Source organism: Hirundo rustica, chromosome 21 (genome assembly GCF_015227805.2).
Source record: "Hirundo rustica isolate bHirRus1 chromosome 21, bHirRus1.pri.v3, whole genome shotgun sequence".
NCBI lineage: Eukaryota > Metazoa > Chordata > Aves > Passeriformes > Hirundinidae > Hirundo > Hirundo rustica.
In genome coordinates, this window is record NC_053470.1 from 8,998,893 (window position 1) to 9,015,716 (window position 16,824).

Consider the following 16,824-nt stretch of genomic DNA (forward strand, 5'->3'; position numbering starts at 1 on the left):
AGAGAAAAGGCGCTCACAGGATTAGGACCTCAAGTGGAAAAAAGTCTGAGAGCTCATAAATCAAACTTGTAGGTGTATAATGTGATTTTTTGAATATTAAACAGAAAGCAGGCTGGTTTCATCACAGCTGTTTTATATTCCAATCAAATTATTCTATCACTGAATTTGAAATATTAGTCATAGATGCAAGATAGCATCTGATGGAGTCACACTGCAATTTCTCCCTTAAAGCCACAGTATTCTGTTTGTATTGGGCACATGCAAAACAGCAATTTATTTCAATTATCTGCCATAAATAATCCATTACAACTGAGTAGAATACTCTGTACATTTTAATGAACTCTTGCAGTGATTGCATCCTTTCCTTTGATTGTTGAGGCAGTGTTAGACACTTGATGGGCAAGTGAAGAAGAACCATGCTCATGACTTCCCTTTTACTTCCTGCTACACAGACAGGTTTAAATTTTTTTTTCACAGATTTGTTTGTAATAAGCAGCTGCAAGAAGGAAAAATCTTCTGTGAGAATTGGATGGCCGGTGAGAAGGGATCTGAGCCCAGGTGCTCTCAGACCCATCCTTCCAGCTAGAAGAACCTCTGCACATGCACAAAGCCCTTGCACATAACCACCCGCACCAATTCCAGCTGCTCCAAGCTGCCTTGCCCCCCTGACTTTCTCCAGCTCACCCAGCACCCGTGGCACACTGCCCAGCTGCACAAACTCCTGCCCCTCTCCTTGCTGTCTGGGGAATGGTTCCCAGTGAGAGCCTGTCTTATTTTGGGCTCTCCTGCCAGTCTTTCATGAGCAGACAACTTCTCTCAATGCTTCACCTTTTATTCCATATGTGCAAGTAGCCTTTGATTACCTCTCTTATCTAAATATGGTTTCAGTCTGTGGAGTCAAGTGGATCAGTTATTTCTGGCAGAGGCCATCTCTGCTGTGTTGAATTGTGCTGTGGAAAATGTTCAGTACAGCTCTGCCAGACTGGTGGGAGTCTGCAGAGTGTTGAGATCTGTTGGTTACTACTTCTGTCTCTTTTCATCTGTTGCAGAGCCATAGTGCACAGGATGCAGGCATGAAGGAGATATTGATCCCTAATCAGTTATCTGTGTGTGTGCCTGTAGACTGTGTCTGTGCACGTACAGGTGTGTGTGGTTTCTCCAGACACTGCAGAGCCACCACAGGCCATCACAGAGTGAGGCTGGTCCCTGCCATGCTGGGCTCCAGCCCCAGTCAGTCTGCTGAGGGGAGAATGTGGGTGTTAGGGGAGCATTCAGAGGCAAGCAGAGCAGGCAGTGTCCCTCCTTCTGTTTTAACCCAGTGGTTCACCCACATCCGCTAGCAAGGTTTGCCTGGGATTCAAGAAACAGCTATTTTGATGGAGGCAATTCCTACTTTAGCCGTGTTTTTCAAAATTGTCGGGACTGGAACTGTGTGCTTGTTGCTCTCCTCCTCTCACCAAGCAGCCCTTCACATATTTATGGGCTGAAGGACCTCCCACAGATGTAACAGGTTTTTTGTGTTACTGAGCTCTGTGTGGAGCTGTCTTTACTGCCTCTGTTCCAAACCTTTCAGATTGCACACTGTAGTCTGGTTTGGCTATTTGGAAATGTTGCATAGCTCTTTTTAGGGAGGGGGCCAGGGGAGCCGTGACCAAATTGTCACAAGTCTGGGGTTTGAGTACAGGGCAGGTTTGAGGACAGCAGGCACCAGAGGTGGTCATACTCTGCAGGGATGGAAATTCTTGCATTGCCTTGGTCAGAGTAAGTGCTGTGGCAGGAGCTGCAGCCTGGGCAGTGACAACTGAGAATGCCTGATTTGGCCTCTCCGTGATACCATGTTTGCTCAGCACCTTTGGCTGTGCCAAGGGAAAAAATAATGAAAAGACACTGTGTCAGTGGAGGAAAAAATTGCAAATGTCCAGACAGAAATGGGTTCTGCCCATTTGCAGTGTGCCACAGAGAGGGTGTGCTTAAAACTGTGCGTGATGGGGTTCAGGTCACAGAGAGCTGCAAACAGCGATAGAGAGCACTGCCTCATACAGAATGTTACTCTGACAACAGCACATTTACAAACAAATTAGTTGAAAATGTCTGAAGGACATTCAGCTTGCACAAACTGGGCCTCATCTCCTGCTGATAGCTTCCTTTGGGATGAGTATGGCATGCAAAATGATACACTGCCTTGGAGAATAAATTTGGGAAGTTTAGCAATGTAGGTCACATTGCAGGAAATCATAAATGTCTGAACATCACTCAATAGCCATTCAATCAACTGCTCAAAGCAAAATGGGAAACTGAACAGCGTGTAGTTGTCTCCACTGAGAAACAGGGAAAGTCATGAGATGATGTAAAACCCTTTAGGTCCTCCATTCACAGGGGGTTTTTTTAATTCCTTTTTTCTTACCACTTCAGAATTAAAATTCTTTGTCCATATCAGCAGTGACAATAAAACCAATGTGATTTTTGCTATTGCTGCCATGAGCTGTAAGTCTGTTGGGTGGCTCATGAAAGGTGTGCCAAAAATTCAGGGAATCAGAAGAGTTCAAATGGCTGAGACTTGTGTAAGTAGTCTAGTCCTAAGGGACTAATTTCATTGTGAAATTATTTCTTTATGCTTTCAGCCAGCCAGATGGGTTTATGCTATTTGCTTCTTTTTTTTTTTTTTTTTTTTTTTTTTTTTTTTTTTTTTTTTTTTTTTTTTTTTTTAATTTACTTTGAAGGAATACAGAAGAGATCTTTAAAGGACATTCCTAGACCTTGTACTTGCTAGGGATTCCTTCAGCTCTCTGGGTCTAAAAGCTGCTAGAAGCCTGAGATCCAGATATTTAGGACCTCACTAGAGATGTCAAGGGTTGTCCTGAAGGCACCTGGGACTTTTTAAGGTACGGGCCCTCTATGGATCTACAGCTTATAGAGCAGGGGAGTCCACGGTTCTGGAGCATGGCTACAGAGCCACTGGATTGTTCTCCTGTGATGGTTTGGACCTTTCAGAGCTTTTTCTTAGAGCCTGCCAAGCATTTCTGTGGAGCCCTTGGAGCCTTTCTGAGCCTGAAGCCATTTTATGCCTTTCTAGATCTAGAACTCAGCTACTGAAAATCAAAAACTACTATTGATCTAATTAGGAACCTGTAGCAAAACTAATTTCAGGTGCACTTTTAAAATCTCTTTTCTAGAGCCTTTTTGGAAGAAAAGAGAATGCCTCTTCTCCTACGTCCAAGTTAATCCATCACAGGCTTGGGATAGGTTTTGAGTCAAGTGGTAATTACTGAATTTTGCTTAAAAAAACTTTAGTCCTAAACGTTATCCTTGTAAGCTGTTCTGGCCCAGTCTGACAGTGCATGTCCAAATATGCATCACAGCAGTAACCAAAGGCCTGAACTGACAGAAATTTAAAGCAGAGTGCCTGCTTACAGTCTCAGGCTAGAATCAAACGTTCTCCAGTGCATTTTCTTGCGTTTAATCAACATAAATGCTCACACAGACGGGTTGCTGCACAGAATGCCGTTGTCTTGTTTGTTCTGCAAAATGCAAGGTGCCTCATTTTTCTGTTAGCTGTTTGAAGTCCTACAGCAGTATGTCTTTGCTTTCTGTTCAGCACCACAGCCTGTTGGTTTGCATTCGTTTCCCTCAGCTGAAAGAGCTATTGTGTAAATACTTGGGAAAGATTAGTTGCAGGAAATCATTCTGTGATAACAGTTGATCTTGGTGCTAATTTCTGTAAAAGTAAGAACTCAAATTACTTCTGTTGGTTTTTCTGCCTACCATTTTTATATCTATGGTAGGGGAAAATTTGTAAAATTTAAAGATAATCATGAAACTTTTCTGTAGCTGTTCTGCTTTAACTCTCTGACACAATTTAGTAAAGAATTAGTTCACTCTTACAATGGATTTTAAAAATGGATTTTTATTCCTGCTGCACTGCACAACACTGTAGGAGTTTGCCCCAGAAGATGCCCTGCCATAAGCATGAGTTGCAGTTCAGTTATTTTTCCCATCCTGTTTTCTTTCCCTTACAGAAGTTTTATCCGTGAGTTTAACTCTTAGGGTAAAGCTTCAACCACAGAAGTGAATTTGTATTTTTCTTGTGAGAGCTTTGGAGTTGGCATTTGTTCTGATCCTTGTGGGAATGTGTTTCGCAGCCCTGATCTGGCTGAGGAGCAGTGTTGGCTCCCACATCTCAGCTGGAAACCTCCAGCAGCAGCTCCTCATCCCTCCCTTCCCCAGTCCCACCTTCTGCCCACCCCTGGAGGTAAAGGAGCTCTGCCCTGAGGAGCAGGGCTGTTGTCAGAGGTCAAGATCCTGCAGAGGCAGGCATTTTCCTGAGCACAAATCTGCAGGAAGTTTTCTTTTCAAGAATTTCATTTAAATGTTCGTGCTGAGTTTGACTAAGAATTCAGGGACGAGTCTGAGTATTTGGGTGATATATTCACAGTGGCTGGTGTTGCTGAAAGGCAGGGGTGTTGCCTTTCTCAGTTTTGGAAATTTCATTCCATGTATCCTTTCATCCTCTCAGTTTTCAGGCCAGATGCTTTTATAAGACACAATAACGTGCTAGCTCCAGCCCCTTGCTGTTCTCAAACAGCTCTTAATTACTGTCTCAATTAAAGCTCTTCCAGATACTCCTTTCACCTTGTCTGCATTGGCAGCACACTGGCTTTCTGTATCCAGAATTTCCGAGCCCAGAACAGAGAGACGAAGCCAAAACTGGAGATTTATGCACCCCCACTTTTGTGCCATCTTGTCTGAGAAGCCCCAGGCCCTGGAAGTGCGAGTTCCAAAGCGAGGCAGGATGGAGCCAGGCCTGTTATTAGCTGGGTTCCCACCTGGTCCCACTCCCTGCTCTTGGCTGTGCACATCACCTGCAGCAGCATGCTTGGAGGACATCGATTCCCACTCCAGCTCTGGAGACGTGTTTGGGTTACATTCAAATTCGTGGCCTATTTTGAGAGATTTTAATTGAAGAGTCTAAGATTCCTCCTCTCAGAGGTACCAGGCTGTTCTAAATACTTTATAGATTCCTTCTGGGCGTTTAACAAAGTGTTCCTTTCACAGCCTGTGTAAACCTTGGGTACCACGTTTAAACAGCCTTAAATGGCTCAGCAATCTGAGTCCCATTGATTTTCATAGCCAGTGTGCTTATGTGACACTGGCTAATATTCCCTCTATCGTTAAATAAAGACGGTTTGGAAACGGTCCCCACAGAAATCAACTTTTCCTATCGATTTATGAGACCCCAGATACAGTCCTTGAAGTTGTGAAGCAGTAAAAAATAACAAGAAATTATGAAGCAAGAGGAGAGCTGGGAAATGAGAGCACAGCAAGTCTTGTGGTGAGTGCAGCAAAGAGGAGCAGTGAAAACTGTTGAAGTGGTGCCTTTCCTTCCTACTCCTGCAGCAGCTCCCTCATCAGCTGGAAATAATTGACAGCAAAAGCAGGTTGGCAGGGAGACTCTGAGCCAAGATCCTGGAGAAGTGGTGGCCTCAGACCTGTGCGCTGCATCTGTAAATGTGCCACAGCTGCTTTCCCTGCCCAGGGTAGAAAACAGCAGCCGTTAGGCTGTAAGACTCATTTATTTGGGTTTTTCACTGGGGACCAGTGAGTGCAGAGAGCAACACTTGTGAAGTCTGGGGCAGGGACTGCTACAGCTGAACTGTAAAATTCTGGATTTTATACAGTGCACCATCAGAAGCAGGAGGCACAAAGGCTCCTCCAGCGTGGGATGAGGTTGTAATCCCACCGCAGGGAAGGGTTCCCGGTGTCAAACCTGAATTGTGTCACTGTGTGCCATTAAGAAAGGAGCAAAGCTGATGAGGGGAGCTGACAGTGTCAGTGGCGACAAAAGGAAGAGCCCAGAGTGAGAGCAAACTGACAGAAAATGATGAAAAAATACCCATGATTGTCAACAGAAAAAGATAGAAATGTATGTAGTGAGACATCCTGTGAAGAGTTCAGGGGAGCAGAAGCAGTCTCCTTCAGCCTTGTAGACCACCAGCTCACTCTGATGGCCTGCCTGTGCCAGTCCTTCCTTGGAGCCACTTCTCTCCCAGGAGGAAGGACAAAGGGTTTAGGCAGGAAGAGAGAAAAATGCTGGTTAGAAGGACATGTGGTGAGTAAAAGGGTTTGGCCTGGAAACAACATCTGGAGTATAAATAGGACCCTGGGAACGGGCTGGAGCTGTGTCAGGGGAGCTTCAGGCTGGATGTCAGGAAAAGGTTCTTCACCCAGAGGTGCTGGGGCCCTGGAACAGGGAAGGGTTTGGAGCACCAAGGCTGACAGGGTGCAGGGAGTGTTTGCATCAAGTCCTCATGCACAGGGTGATTTTGGGGGCTGTGCTGGGCAAGGTCAGGATTCGGACTCGGTACACACGGGTCCTTCCCTCTCAGGATATTCTGTGACTCTTAAGATAAATAAAAGATTTAAAAAATTGAGTTAGCAGCTAAAGACAAATACCGAGGAGGCCATGAGCAGGTCTGTGAGTGCATATCCTAGAGGTGAAGAAAGGCAGAGTAGCACAAATAGAAGTGCTTGAAGCTGAGCAGCACAGATAGGAAGTAATCCATCAGTCAGGACTATCAGAAAAATTTTGGCATGAATTTCATGCTACTACATGAAATTAGATAGAAATAAACAAGCAATGCATGGCAAGAAATCAAAGCAATGGTGAAGCCTTTCTAGGGATTTATGCAGCTTCTTTTAAACCATGATAAATAAAACTTAGCCCAGTGAAATTTACCGTCACAACCAAACAGTTAAGCTCTTGAAACCGGCATTTGCAGACAAGGATAAATTTTTCCCTCTTTACTTGTCTTACTTTGATTTGAAGGGTATAAATCATTTGATATGATTTGTTTGAAACAGTACCAAAAACGGCTCAGCCATCAAATATCATGCAAAATGTGCAGAAAGTTTTATCCATATGTTCAGGACCAAAAGTGAAGCCGTGTTCTTCCCAAACTTCATTACCCCGTGAGTGTGTGCATCTTCAGGCACGCCTGGTTCAGTGTCTGTGAACTCTCCCCGCAGTGCCACGGGGCAAAAGCCTCCCAGTGCTGCTGTCGTTGTCAGGCTTTGCTGTGGGAGGATGGAGTGGGACTGTGTGGCAGGGCTTGCCTTAGCCCAGCAGGAGGCTGTGGGATGTTCTCTGGGGAGCCCCATGTCCGGGGCATCCAAGGGCGGCTGGGTCCATCAGCAGCACTGCTGACGCCTCTGGGATAAAGTGTCTGAGGAGAAGTACCTGAGAGAGAGAGAGGAGTGGGAATATGTGAGAGGAGCAGCTCTGCAGACAGCCAGGCCAGTGAAGGAGGAGGAGGAGGAGATGCTGTGGGTGCTGCTGCAGGTTCCTTTGCAGCCCCTGGTGAGATCTCCTGGTGAAATCCATTTAAACTGAAGCCACCTTAGAGCAACTTTGTGTTTTCCAGACCACTTGACATGAAAAGATGAGTTAGAAAACCAGACCAGTGGGTGTTAATTTTGCACTTCTCAAAGCAGGGATGGATTGTTAGATACAGCTGGAGTCTTTACATTGACAGTTGAGTGCTGAATTCCCAAAAAAGATGACATGTTAATACTTACATGGAAAAAGTCGCATTGCTCAAGGGTTCACTTCTTTTGTCAGTGATTTCCATTGCATATACTCAATCTCCTGTGAACCAAACCAGAATTGTCACCTGAAAATTTCAGTCTGTGAAGTGTAAACAAACCCTGGCTGGTTGTTTATAATGGGAAAATCAGCAATGCCATTGCTGGTCACTGCTCAAAATAAATAAATAAATAAATTAAAAAAAAAAAAAATTGAATGTAAGAAAAAATGCTCGGAATTGGCCCAATTTTGAGTTAACAAAAACAGGTACATATCTGGAAAACGACTTTTTTACATGGACTTGTAAAGTACTTCAGTTTAAAAGGTGTATTTCAAACATAGAGGTATACTAACTGATTTAATATTCTGACTCTAACTGAGGCTTTGTCTGGAAAAGCTTTGCAGCAGGCGCAGTGGTATCAGATGAAAATGGAGGTGCTTCTCTGTAATGTGTTTATTGCCTTTGAATGAAGCACAACTGATGGTTTGGTCACAGAAGCTGCCAGAGGGCAGCTTGCTTTAACGAGAAGTAAACAACCAGTGACTTTTCAAGGTAACAGTGAACCTGAGGGTGCAGTTACACTTCAGCTTAAGCTGATTTAGGTGATCAGTTTTTTTCCAGCAAACGGTGCTGAGCCTGCTCTCAGTAGGAACACAAACTGGCCTTGCAGCTGGGGGCTGCACTGGGAGAAGGGATGGGGTGGGAGAGCAGCTGGCCCATCTCACACCGGTGTAAGATGTCATGAAGGCCAATCCTGACAAGAACTGTGCAGATTTTTTCTGAATCCGTGGAATTCTTGTTCAGATTAGGGATGCTTAGTGATTTGTGTTATTGTGTGTATGTTTGATTTTAATTGGGCTATTTCGGCTTTCCCCCCCCTCCAATTTCAGCAGCATAAGCTTGCAGTGTGCAGCAGCTGGTTTGTTCTGCTGCAATCTCCAGACAGGTGTGTGCTACCTTGAATATTTCAGATGAAATGTAGCCACAGATAGGTAAATCCATGACTGCTTTAAATGGTAGAAGGGAAGCTGTCGGAATAACCTTCAGCTGGCTTTGCAGAGCAGAGAGCTGGGCAGCAGTTCTGGTGTAGGAACAAAAATTGTTTGGATGTTTCCAACTAAAATTTTACTTATTTTTACCTCACTGCAGCTAGTTTTACAGATATGGGCAGTATAAAAGCAAATACGCTTGCAGTTAACAGCTGTTAAGCTTTAGGCACATTGCTTCAAGTGAAATGTGCAGCTGCAAAAGAGTTTCTTCTATCTCAGTAAACCAAATCAGCCTCAAATAAACCAGAGAAAAAGTTGTTTAGGCCCAGACCAGTCTCTGTTTATCTGCAGAACACAGACATACCCTCACAGTGGGAGGAATTCCCATTATTTGTTGGGCAAAGGCAGTGTAGCTGGTCCACAAAAGAAAACCAGCTATGAAAACATGGCAGGTGCTAGGCAAGGTCATTAGGGTAAAATAGATGGTTTTGTCCCAGATTTTTAATTGTGAATAATCTAGTCACAGTCAATCAAAGATTATTTTTACAGCAATGCCATCTGTGGAGGCCCTTAAGGTTGAAGGTGTCCATTTTCCATTAAAAATAATCCATCTACTTTGCTAGAAAAAGCAGTTATTCTGCATTAAAAGGTGCATTGCAAATATGTTTTTTTCCAAGCTTCCTGGAGAAAGCCATGTAGAGATTTTTCTGTCAGGTGAACAGCTTTATTTGGTGAACTCAGCTGAAGCAAGAGCTGGCAGTGGTGTGCCTCAGAGCCCTGGGTGGAGCCCAGGCAGCCACACAGAAATTAGCACTGGCATGGCAGGAATGTGTTTCCAATTGCTTCACCACGTTCAGCATCGTTTGGAAGGACTCAGCTGCCTGGGTCAGAAGAAGTCTTGAGCCCCACAGCGTTAGTCCTGATGGCAGCTCTGATGGTGTCTGGTCCAAGGGACCGGGCACAAGGAGGGGCTGGATTGCTCCTGAGCCTTGGGAATCGTGTGGTGAGCACACAGGGGAGATGGGGCAGCCACACATTACTAAACACCAGTTACCCAACCAGCAAGGCACTTCTGGAAATGAGATTATCCAGGAAACACTGGAGAAGGGAGAGGGTTGGCGTCCAGCCTGGCTGCTGAGCTGACCCCAGGCAGGCAGGTGGCTGGTGATGGCCACGCTGCATCATGTGGTGCTCCTCAGTGCTGAGCACTGTGTCAGCATCAGCAGCCTCTGAACTCACAGCGCTTTTCGTTAGCACGGAGGAAAAATCAGCAAAACTAGCGTCAGATCAGTGAGTGAAATAGGAAAAGCTTCTGTGACATATAAAGCATGTAAAAGAGTTACAGTTTAGGCTGGTAATTATTGTCTTCTGATGATGGAAATATTTAGACCAGAAAAATTCCACTCAGATAAAAGCAGCCATCTCTTTGTGAAGAATACCAAGTAAAGCACCCTGAAACAGACACAAACATGGCTCAGTTGTTTTCTGACCTTTCCAGGGACATCCTGGAGCCCAGAGTGCGCTGGCCATGAGCTGGGGAGCGGGACCAGCCTGCTGTGGTGTTGTTTCCCAGCTCTGCAATGCTGCGCTGCCTTTCCCAGCAGAAGGAGCTGGAAGCTCTGGCCAGCACGTGCTCTCATCAGCAGCCTGTGTGCTCGTTGCCTTTCAGGTTGACAGGCAGCCCCCCTTTTAATTAGAATCATGTTTAATTCCTCCAGGTCACAATGCAAAAGGTATCAGAGGAGTGAGGTCATTCTTCAGCTTTTTCCTCCAGCTTGGTTTGAAACTTCTTTGGTCAGCATTCTCACCTGCATGGAGAAATGCAAAAAGCTCCCTTAAGTATGACAAATTTACTTAATCCATGACTGAAATAATGAATTCACAAAGCAAAATCATTATAAATAATTAGGCTTGGCTATATTATCGTACAAAGTATGATATATTGGTGTATTATTTTGTTACAGAGTATTAAGCTTATATTTCTTGTGGCATATAAGTCTTGTTAACATTTCTTGCTTAGTAAATAAATACTGGAAATGTGTCCTACTCTTCTAGTATGTCATTTTCCTTTTGTGCTAACAGGCAATTAAAGTGTTACGACATTGACAACCTCTCACTGTTTTCCACTCTGCCAGCATTGACTGCAACCTTGAAACAATAACATTCAGACCTAGAAAATTTTCTGGCTGATGTTGCATGACATGAAGTGTGTGGTTTTATTTGCATGACTGCATAGGTATAATAAAGTTCCCGCTTTAATGGACTTGTGCAAACACCTCTCAGAGGGTGCTAAATTACTTTTCAAATCAAATTTTGTTCCATGCTGGAGCGGGACCTCAGAAAAAAGGGTGTGCTTGTTGAAATTCGTTCCAAACCTAATTTAAGTTACAAGAGGAGCAGTGCTGAGAGGATCTGCCAGGTGTCTCGATGACGTGATCAGAGTTGAATAAAACTGCCACACTGCCCTAACCATTCCCTTTTTTCCCTGCCTTCCCCTGAACCTTCTCCCAGGTGCGGTTGGAGTGGCCAACAGACCTGACGGTGAACCCTCTGGACAACTCCCTGTACGTCCTGGACAACAACATCGTGCTGCAGATCTCGGAGGGCGGGCGCGTGCGCATCATCGCGGGGCGCCCCATCCACTGCCAGGTGCCGGGCATGGACCACTTCCTGGTGAGCAAGGTGGCCATCCACTCCACGCTGGAGTCGGCCAGGGCCATCGCCGTGTCCCACAGCGGCGTGCTCTACATCGCCGAGACGGACGAGAGGAAAATCAACCGCATCCAGCAGGTCACCACCAACGGGGAGATTTCCGTCGTTGCTGGAGCCCCGTCAGATTGTGACTGCAAGATTGATCCTAACTGTGATTGCTTTTCAGGTGAGGAGCTGCTTGTTACTTCCTGGCTGCTGTCTGTTGAGATTCTCTGATAAAGCTGCGGGTCAGCAAAGTAACAAGGTGGGGGGAAAGACAAGCAGTGATTCAGTTTCCTTGGAAAGCCCAAAACCTGATCTGCACATCTTTGTGGATTTGATCCATTGACTTTTGAGATGTGAGTCTTCTGTTGCCGCTGGAGGAACCTCAGGATGCTCCTGGCTTTTTCTCCTTTGATTGCACACTGTTCAGGATGAGTTCCAGGTCTGTCTTGCTGTGTCAGCTGCCTTTGCCCCTGTTGCAGATGGTACCAAATTGTACCCAGATGCTCCTGGAACAGGCAGCCCTGCTCAGCCAGAAGAGTACCAAGGGGTTTCATATCGAGTGCAAAACACCAGCCTGGGCCTTCTCTTCACTCGTGTCGTGCTGCACCACCAGCAGAATGGTGCAAACATACACTGTGCAGAATTTCTTCTTCTTTGTTTTAAACTGGAGCAGCCAGTGGCAGGGCATTCTCAGCAGCACAGCTGCTCTCCCCTGCATGCACCAAAACAACGTGTGGCCTTTTTATTCCATAAAAACATCATGGGACAAAGAGCAGCATTCCCATACAGAGATGTGCAGTGTGTTCCCATCCTGACATCTCTAACAACCGCCATGTTCAGCTCCATAATAGTGTCATCATCATTCTTAAGCCTCTCATTTCAAGTAAAAGGTTAATTACTGACAAGAAAACATTAAGTATGTCAAGAACAGAAAGGGAAAAATGCAAATGGTCTTCCAGAGAAGGTGGGTTGCTGACCCAGCATTGTAATGATAATCAAGGCCTCCTGTGCATTGCCGAGTGCTGCCAGCTTTAGTGGTGGTTGCAGGAGACCAGGGAGGAGCAGAACCCCAGACAGGAGTCCTGTTGAGGAATCAGTGCTAAAAAAGGGAAAAATCTGTGGCAAATCTAATGATTGTTCCAGCCTGGTTTGGTGAAAGGCAGGGTGAGCTTGGCAGAAAGAGCCGCTGATTTTTCCACTTCCAGGGAAGCATAGGGTACACTCAAAGACTCCAGCAATTTCATGTCTCAGTCAGGAGAAGGAGAGCAGTAACACAGTAATGTGGTTTTCCCTGAGAGTGGGGTTTAATATGCTTTCTTGCTAGTTTCAGGAAATCCTGCTCATGTAAACTCATTTTGATAGGCACATACAGCCCATGATAATGCAAAAATCCTTTTGAAACCTTAAATAACACAAACCTAGTAAATTGTCAAGAGATATTGAAAAGGATTGTTTCTCAAGGCACTTTTTGGCTACTGTTCTGATTTTGTTTTCCTGTAGTGTTGAGTTTTTAATAAGTATAAACTAATCTTTCTTTCAGTGTCATTTTAGCTGAATTACTGGGTTTTATTTTCTTTTTGTTTACAACACAATTCTACTTTAACGACACACCAACAGACAGTAAGTAGGGAATGAAATCTCAGGTATCATGGTTTTGTTTGCGTTTTTTTTCACAATTCTGCATTAAAGCTTTCCTGAACAGCAGGGTCTGGAACTTAGCAAAAATGCTGTGAATTAGATAATTTATATTCCTGTTTGTCTTCACTGAGACTAATTTAGAATTGCACCAACCTTAGATAACAGGGATTTAATTAGTGGGAAGAGGATATTGTTTTATTGACCTGTAAATGATACTGAAGAGAAGCAGCATGTCAGGCTCAGGGGATCAGCGGCTTAAACAAGGGCATCGGAGATTGCTAAAATTGCCATTTCTCCCCCAGGTGATGGTGGATATGCCAAAGATGCAAAGCTGAAAGCCCCTTCTTCCCTAGCAGTGTCCCCCGACGACACGCTGTTCGTGGCAGACCTGGGCAACGTGCGCATCCGCGCCGTGCGCCGCAACAGCGCGCACCTGAGCGACGGGCGCCTGTACGAGATCGCGTCTCCCGCCGACCAGGAGCTCTACCAGTTCACCATCAACGGCACCCACCTGCACACGCTCAACCTCATCACCAGGGACTACATCTACAACTTCTCCTACAGCGGCGACGGGGAGCTGGGCGCCGTCACCAGCAGCAACGGGAACTCGGTGCACATCCGCAGGGACACGGGCGGGCTGCCCCTGTGGGTCGTGGTGCCGGGGGGCCAGGTCTACTGGCTCACCATCAGCAGCAACGGCGTTCTCAAAAGGGTCTATGCCCAAGGCTACAACCTGGCCCTGATGACGTACCCCGGCAACACGGGGCTGCTGGCGACCAAGAGCGACGAGAACGGCTGGACGACGGTGTACGAGTAAGTCCGTACGTTGAATTAAATTAAATCCTGCTGCAGGGAGCCCTGTTGCAAATGAGCGCTGAAACTCCTTTAGACAGTTCTAGTCATTTCAAAAGACACCCTGCTACCAACACCGTGTGAGACAGGACAAGCAGTGCTGCTACACGAGCTTTTAAAACGAAGCACTGGCATTTCTTAGGTGCCTAAACCTGTCATATGTAAATACTCTGTGCACAGCGCCTGTTAAGTACAGCAGAAATTGCCTGAAATTACACTTGATTTGCACTTTCTTGTTGAGAATCTGTTTCTCTACATAAAAGTATGAGGTTTTGGGGGGGTTTTTTGTAACTTAAGAGGTACAGGCAAGTTGTGATATGAGTCAGGAATTTGCAAAATTCCTGAGGAGGGCAGAAAGGGGAAAACTAGCATACTCATCAGAGCGGGGAGTGTTGCAAAGGAAATGGAGAATCTCAGTGGAAGGAAGATTCAAAGACAAGAGTTAGCTTGTCTCTTATCAGCAGGGGAGGAAGATATATAATAATAGCAAAAGGATATGTAACAGCAACAGGCCTTATGTAAGGGGAGTAGGAAAGGCTTCATAAAGAAGACATTGACAGAACTTCTACAAAGCGAGACAAGACAGTTGAAGATGGAGTCAGAACATCCCAATCTGGTTCCAGAGAAAGAACAACCCAGGAGAAAGTTCATTTTTGATTTATAAAGAGGTGTGTTGTATCAGGATTTCTCATTATTTGTGATTAATTGTCATAATTCCTGTTTGAGGATGCAACAAGTGCTGGATGGAAGTCATGTTCCTCGTTCAGAGCCCTTAGGGAGGATAATAGTGCCTGTTTTCCTGGGGAGCACAGGAGTTCATGGTCAGAAACTAAAATGAAAACCATCCAGGTGAGACTGGAACAAAAAGCACATTGATAAGAAGTGAGTTACTGCCTGAGTCACCTGGACAGGTAATAGAGTCCCTGTCATTACTGGGTTTGAGAATTATAATTTCTTCAAATGAAAGTAGGATAAAGGCGGAGAAAATGCAGCCTAGTATGTGGGGTTTTTTATTCAACAGGATGTTTTCTTCATCCTGTTCTCTATTATCCTGCCAAAGACTAAATTAATTGGGTGGGCATACAAGCCATTAGAGAGGGCCTTTTTTACAGTACGTGGGAAAACAAAAGCATACAGGTTCTTCCTGGTTCAGTTATCATTATCAAACATCTATTGATGGAAATTCAAACTCTCTTTGCAACAACACGAGGCTCACTGTTACCCTGGTGCTGTTCGACACTGATCAGAGTCATCTTTTATAAACAGAACTGACTGTAAATGTATGTGTGCTTCTTTTTAATAATGTCAGTGCTGAGAGTTGGCCGTTCATATCCGCACTTGATGATGGTGTCAGCCCAGGCCACGGACCAATGGCACTTTCAAAGAGCCTTTGCAGTAGCTCCAAGTCATGTCCATTAAAATGCTGAACAGCAGGCCTCGTAGCAGGGCCTTGACTGTTAGAGCATGGGAGAGCAGATTATTTTTAGGAGTGTGCCTTTCAGTCCTGGCGTTCTGTCCCACTGACATTGAGCAAAAACCATTTCACACAGCTATTACTTGTTCCTCTTTTTAAAGTATGGCTCAAATGTTGAAAGATCTTTTAAAGATCTGCTTGCAGGTGCCTCCCACTGTATGGAGTGTAGATTTATTCGTGAGGAAGTACCTGTGCCTTGGGAGGATTTATATGATGTATGTAATTAACACAAAGTGATTTTGCTAAATTAATCAGCTTTAACTACGGGCTGGGTAACACTGTCCTCACAAATGCTTCGAGTTGTCCAGGCTTTGCATGACCACATACTCCTGCCAGCCTTCATCAGACAGGAAAAATTAACAAAATTACAACTTCAGCATTACAAAAACAGCAACAAAATTAAATAATGTTAATTAAATAAAATCATGTAATTAATATATATGTTCAATCCAATATCCTAAGTCATTTTCACGACACATTGCAAATTCCTCCATGTCTGGGACACAGAATGTCCCCTGCTCTGCTGCAGTCAGAGGGGCAGTGGGCTGTCATCACCCCTGTGCTGAATCGTTGTGCTTTCAGGAGATGCTGCTCACCTGCTGCCATGAATAGGTCCTGGGCTGTGATGGCCTTAGTTGTCTTTTACTGTTTTCCAGGGAGGTCACATTCTGTACTGACAGCCAGTTTCAGTTTGAAAATCAGAAATTTTGAAGGGTTTATTTTATATATGAATTGCTTGTGAGCACTATGAAAGCATAGCATTGGAGCTAAGAGCAACTTTCAAATTGCTTGAAATCATCTTCTGTGCTTAAGCTGGATTTGCATTCACATCCAAAAGTTCGACCCATGGCACTGTGGAGCTGAAATAGGGCTGACTTTGTTTAACAACACATATCACACGTACTTGGGAATATGAGCAAAGATAATGACCTGTTCAGAACATCTACCTGGATGTCAGATTCACTGGCAGAGGGGAATTAACAAGAGGTAGAAAACCACCTACTACAGTACTTGTCATCCATCTACTCTAATCTGATGGAATTGAAGTGCTGAAAGAGCTCTTGCATGCAATTATAGCTAATGTACGATTTTAAGTCATATAGATTTCTTTTAATATTGTGTCATTAAAGCTGTAAAATGGGAGGGGAAGCACTGGACCTCTATTAAATCAAGGACAAGAAAACACCTGCAAGAAACAACTCTCACTGAAAAAATTAATTAGACCGCTTTCCCTTTGGAATGATATAACTCTTAACTGTGCTACACATAGAAATGCAAATGGATTGTGAAGCAATATCCCCATGTGTGCATTTCAAATACTGGTGAGCACTTCCTCATGTGAGTACTGAAATCAATGCAATTATTTGCATGATTAAATGGTCGCTGACATGATTAACAGTGGCGTATCCGAGCCCCAGATTAACATTAAGAAATACGTCATGGTTCCACCCCCGTTAGCATGGGCAGGACATTGCAGGAGCTCAGTCCCAGCGTGGTGCTGTTCATCGTGTGGAAGGTGACAGAACCCGGCCTCAGAGGGCTGGGCTGAGTTTCTTGGAGCAATCTGGAATAAAACCCCCTTTAGATGATGCTG

General features: G+C 44.8%; 1 protein-coding gene across 4 annotated transcripts in view; it reads left to right on the forward strand.

The window, feature by feature from the left end:
• TENM1 (teneurin transmembrane protein 1) overlaps positions 1 to 16,824 on the forward strand; it is a 616,400-nt gene that overhangs the window by 577,636 nt on the left and 21,940 nt on the right. For all 4 annotated transcript variants that reach the window (XM_058423210.1, XM_058423211.1, XM_058423213.1 and 1 more), the window contains 2 exons: positions 11,081 to 11,447; positions 13,207 to 13,717. In XM_058423210.1, coding sequence (XP_058279193.1) covers positions 11,081 to 11,447; positions 13,207 to 13,717 — 878 coding nt within the window. The remainder of the gene's footprint in view (positions 1 to 11,080; positions 11,448 to 13,206; positions 13,718 to 16,824) is intronic.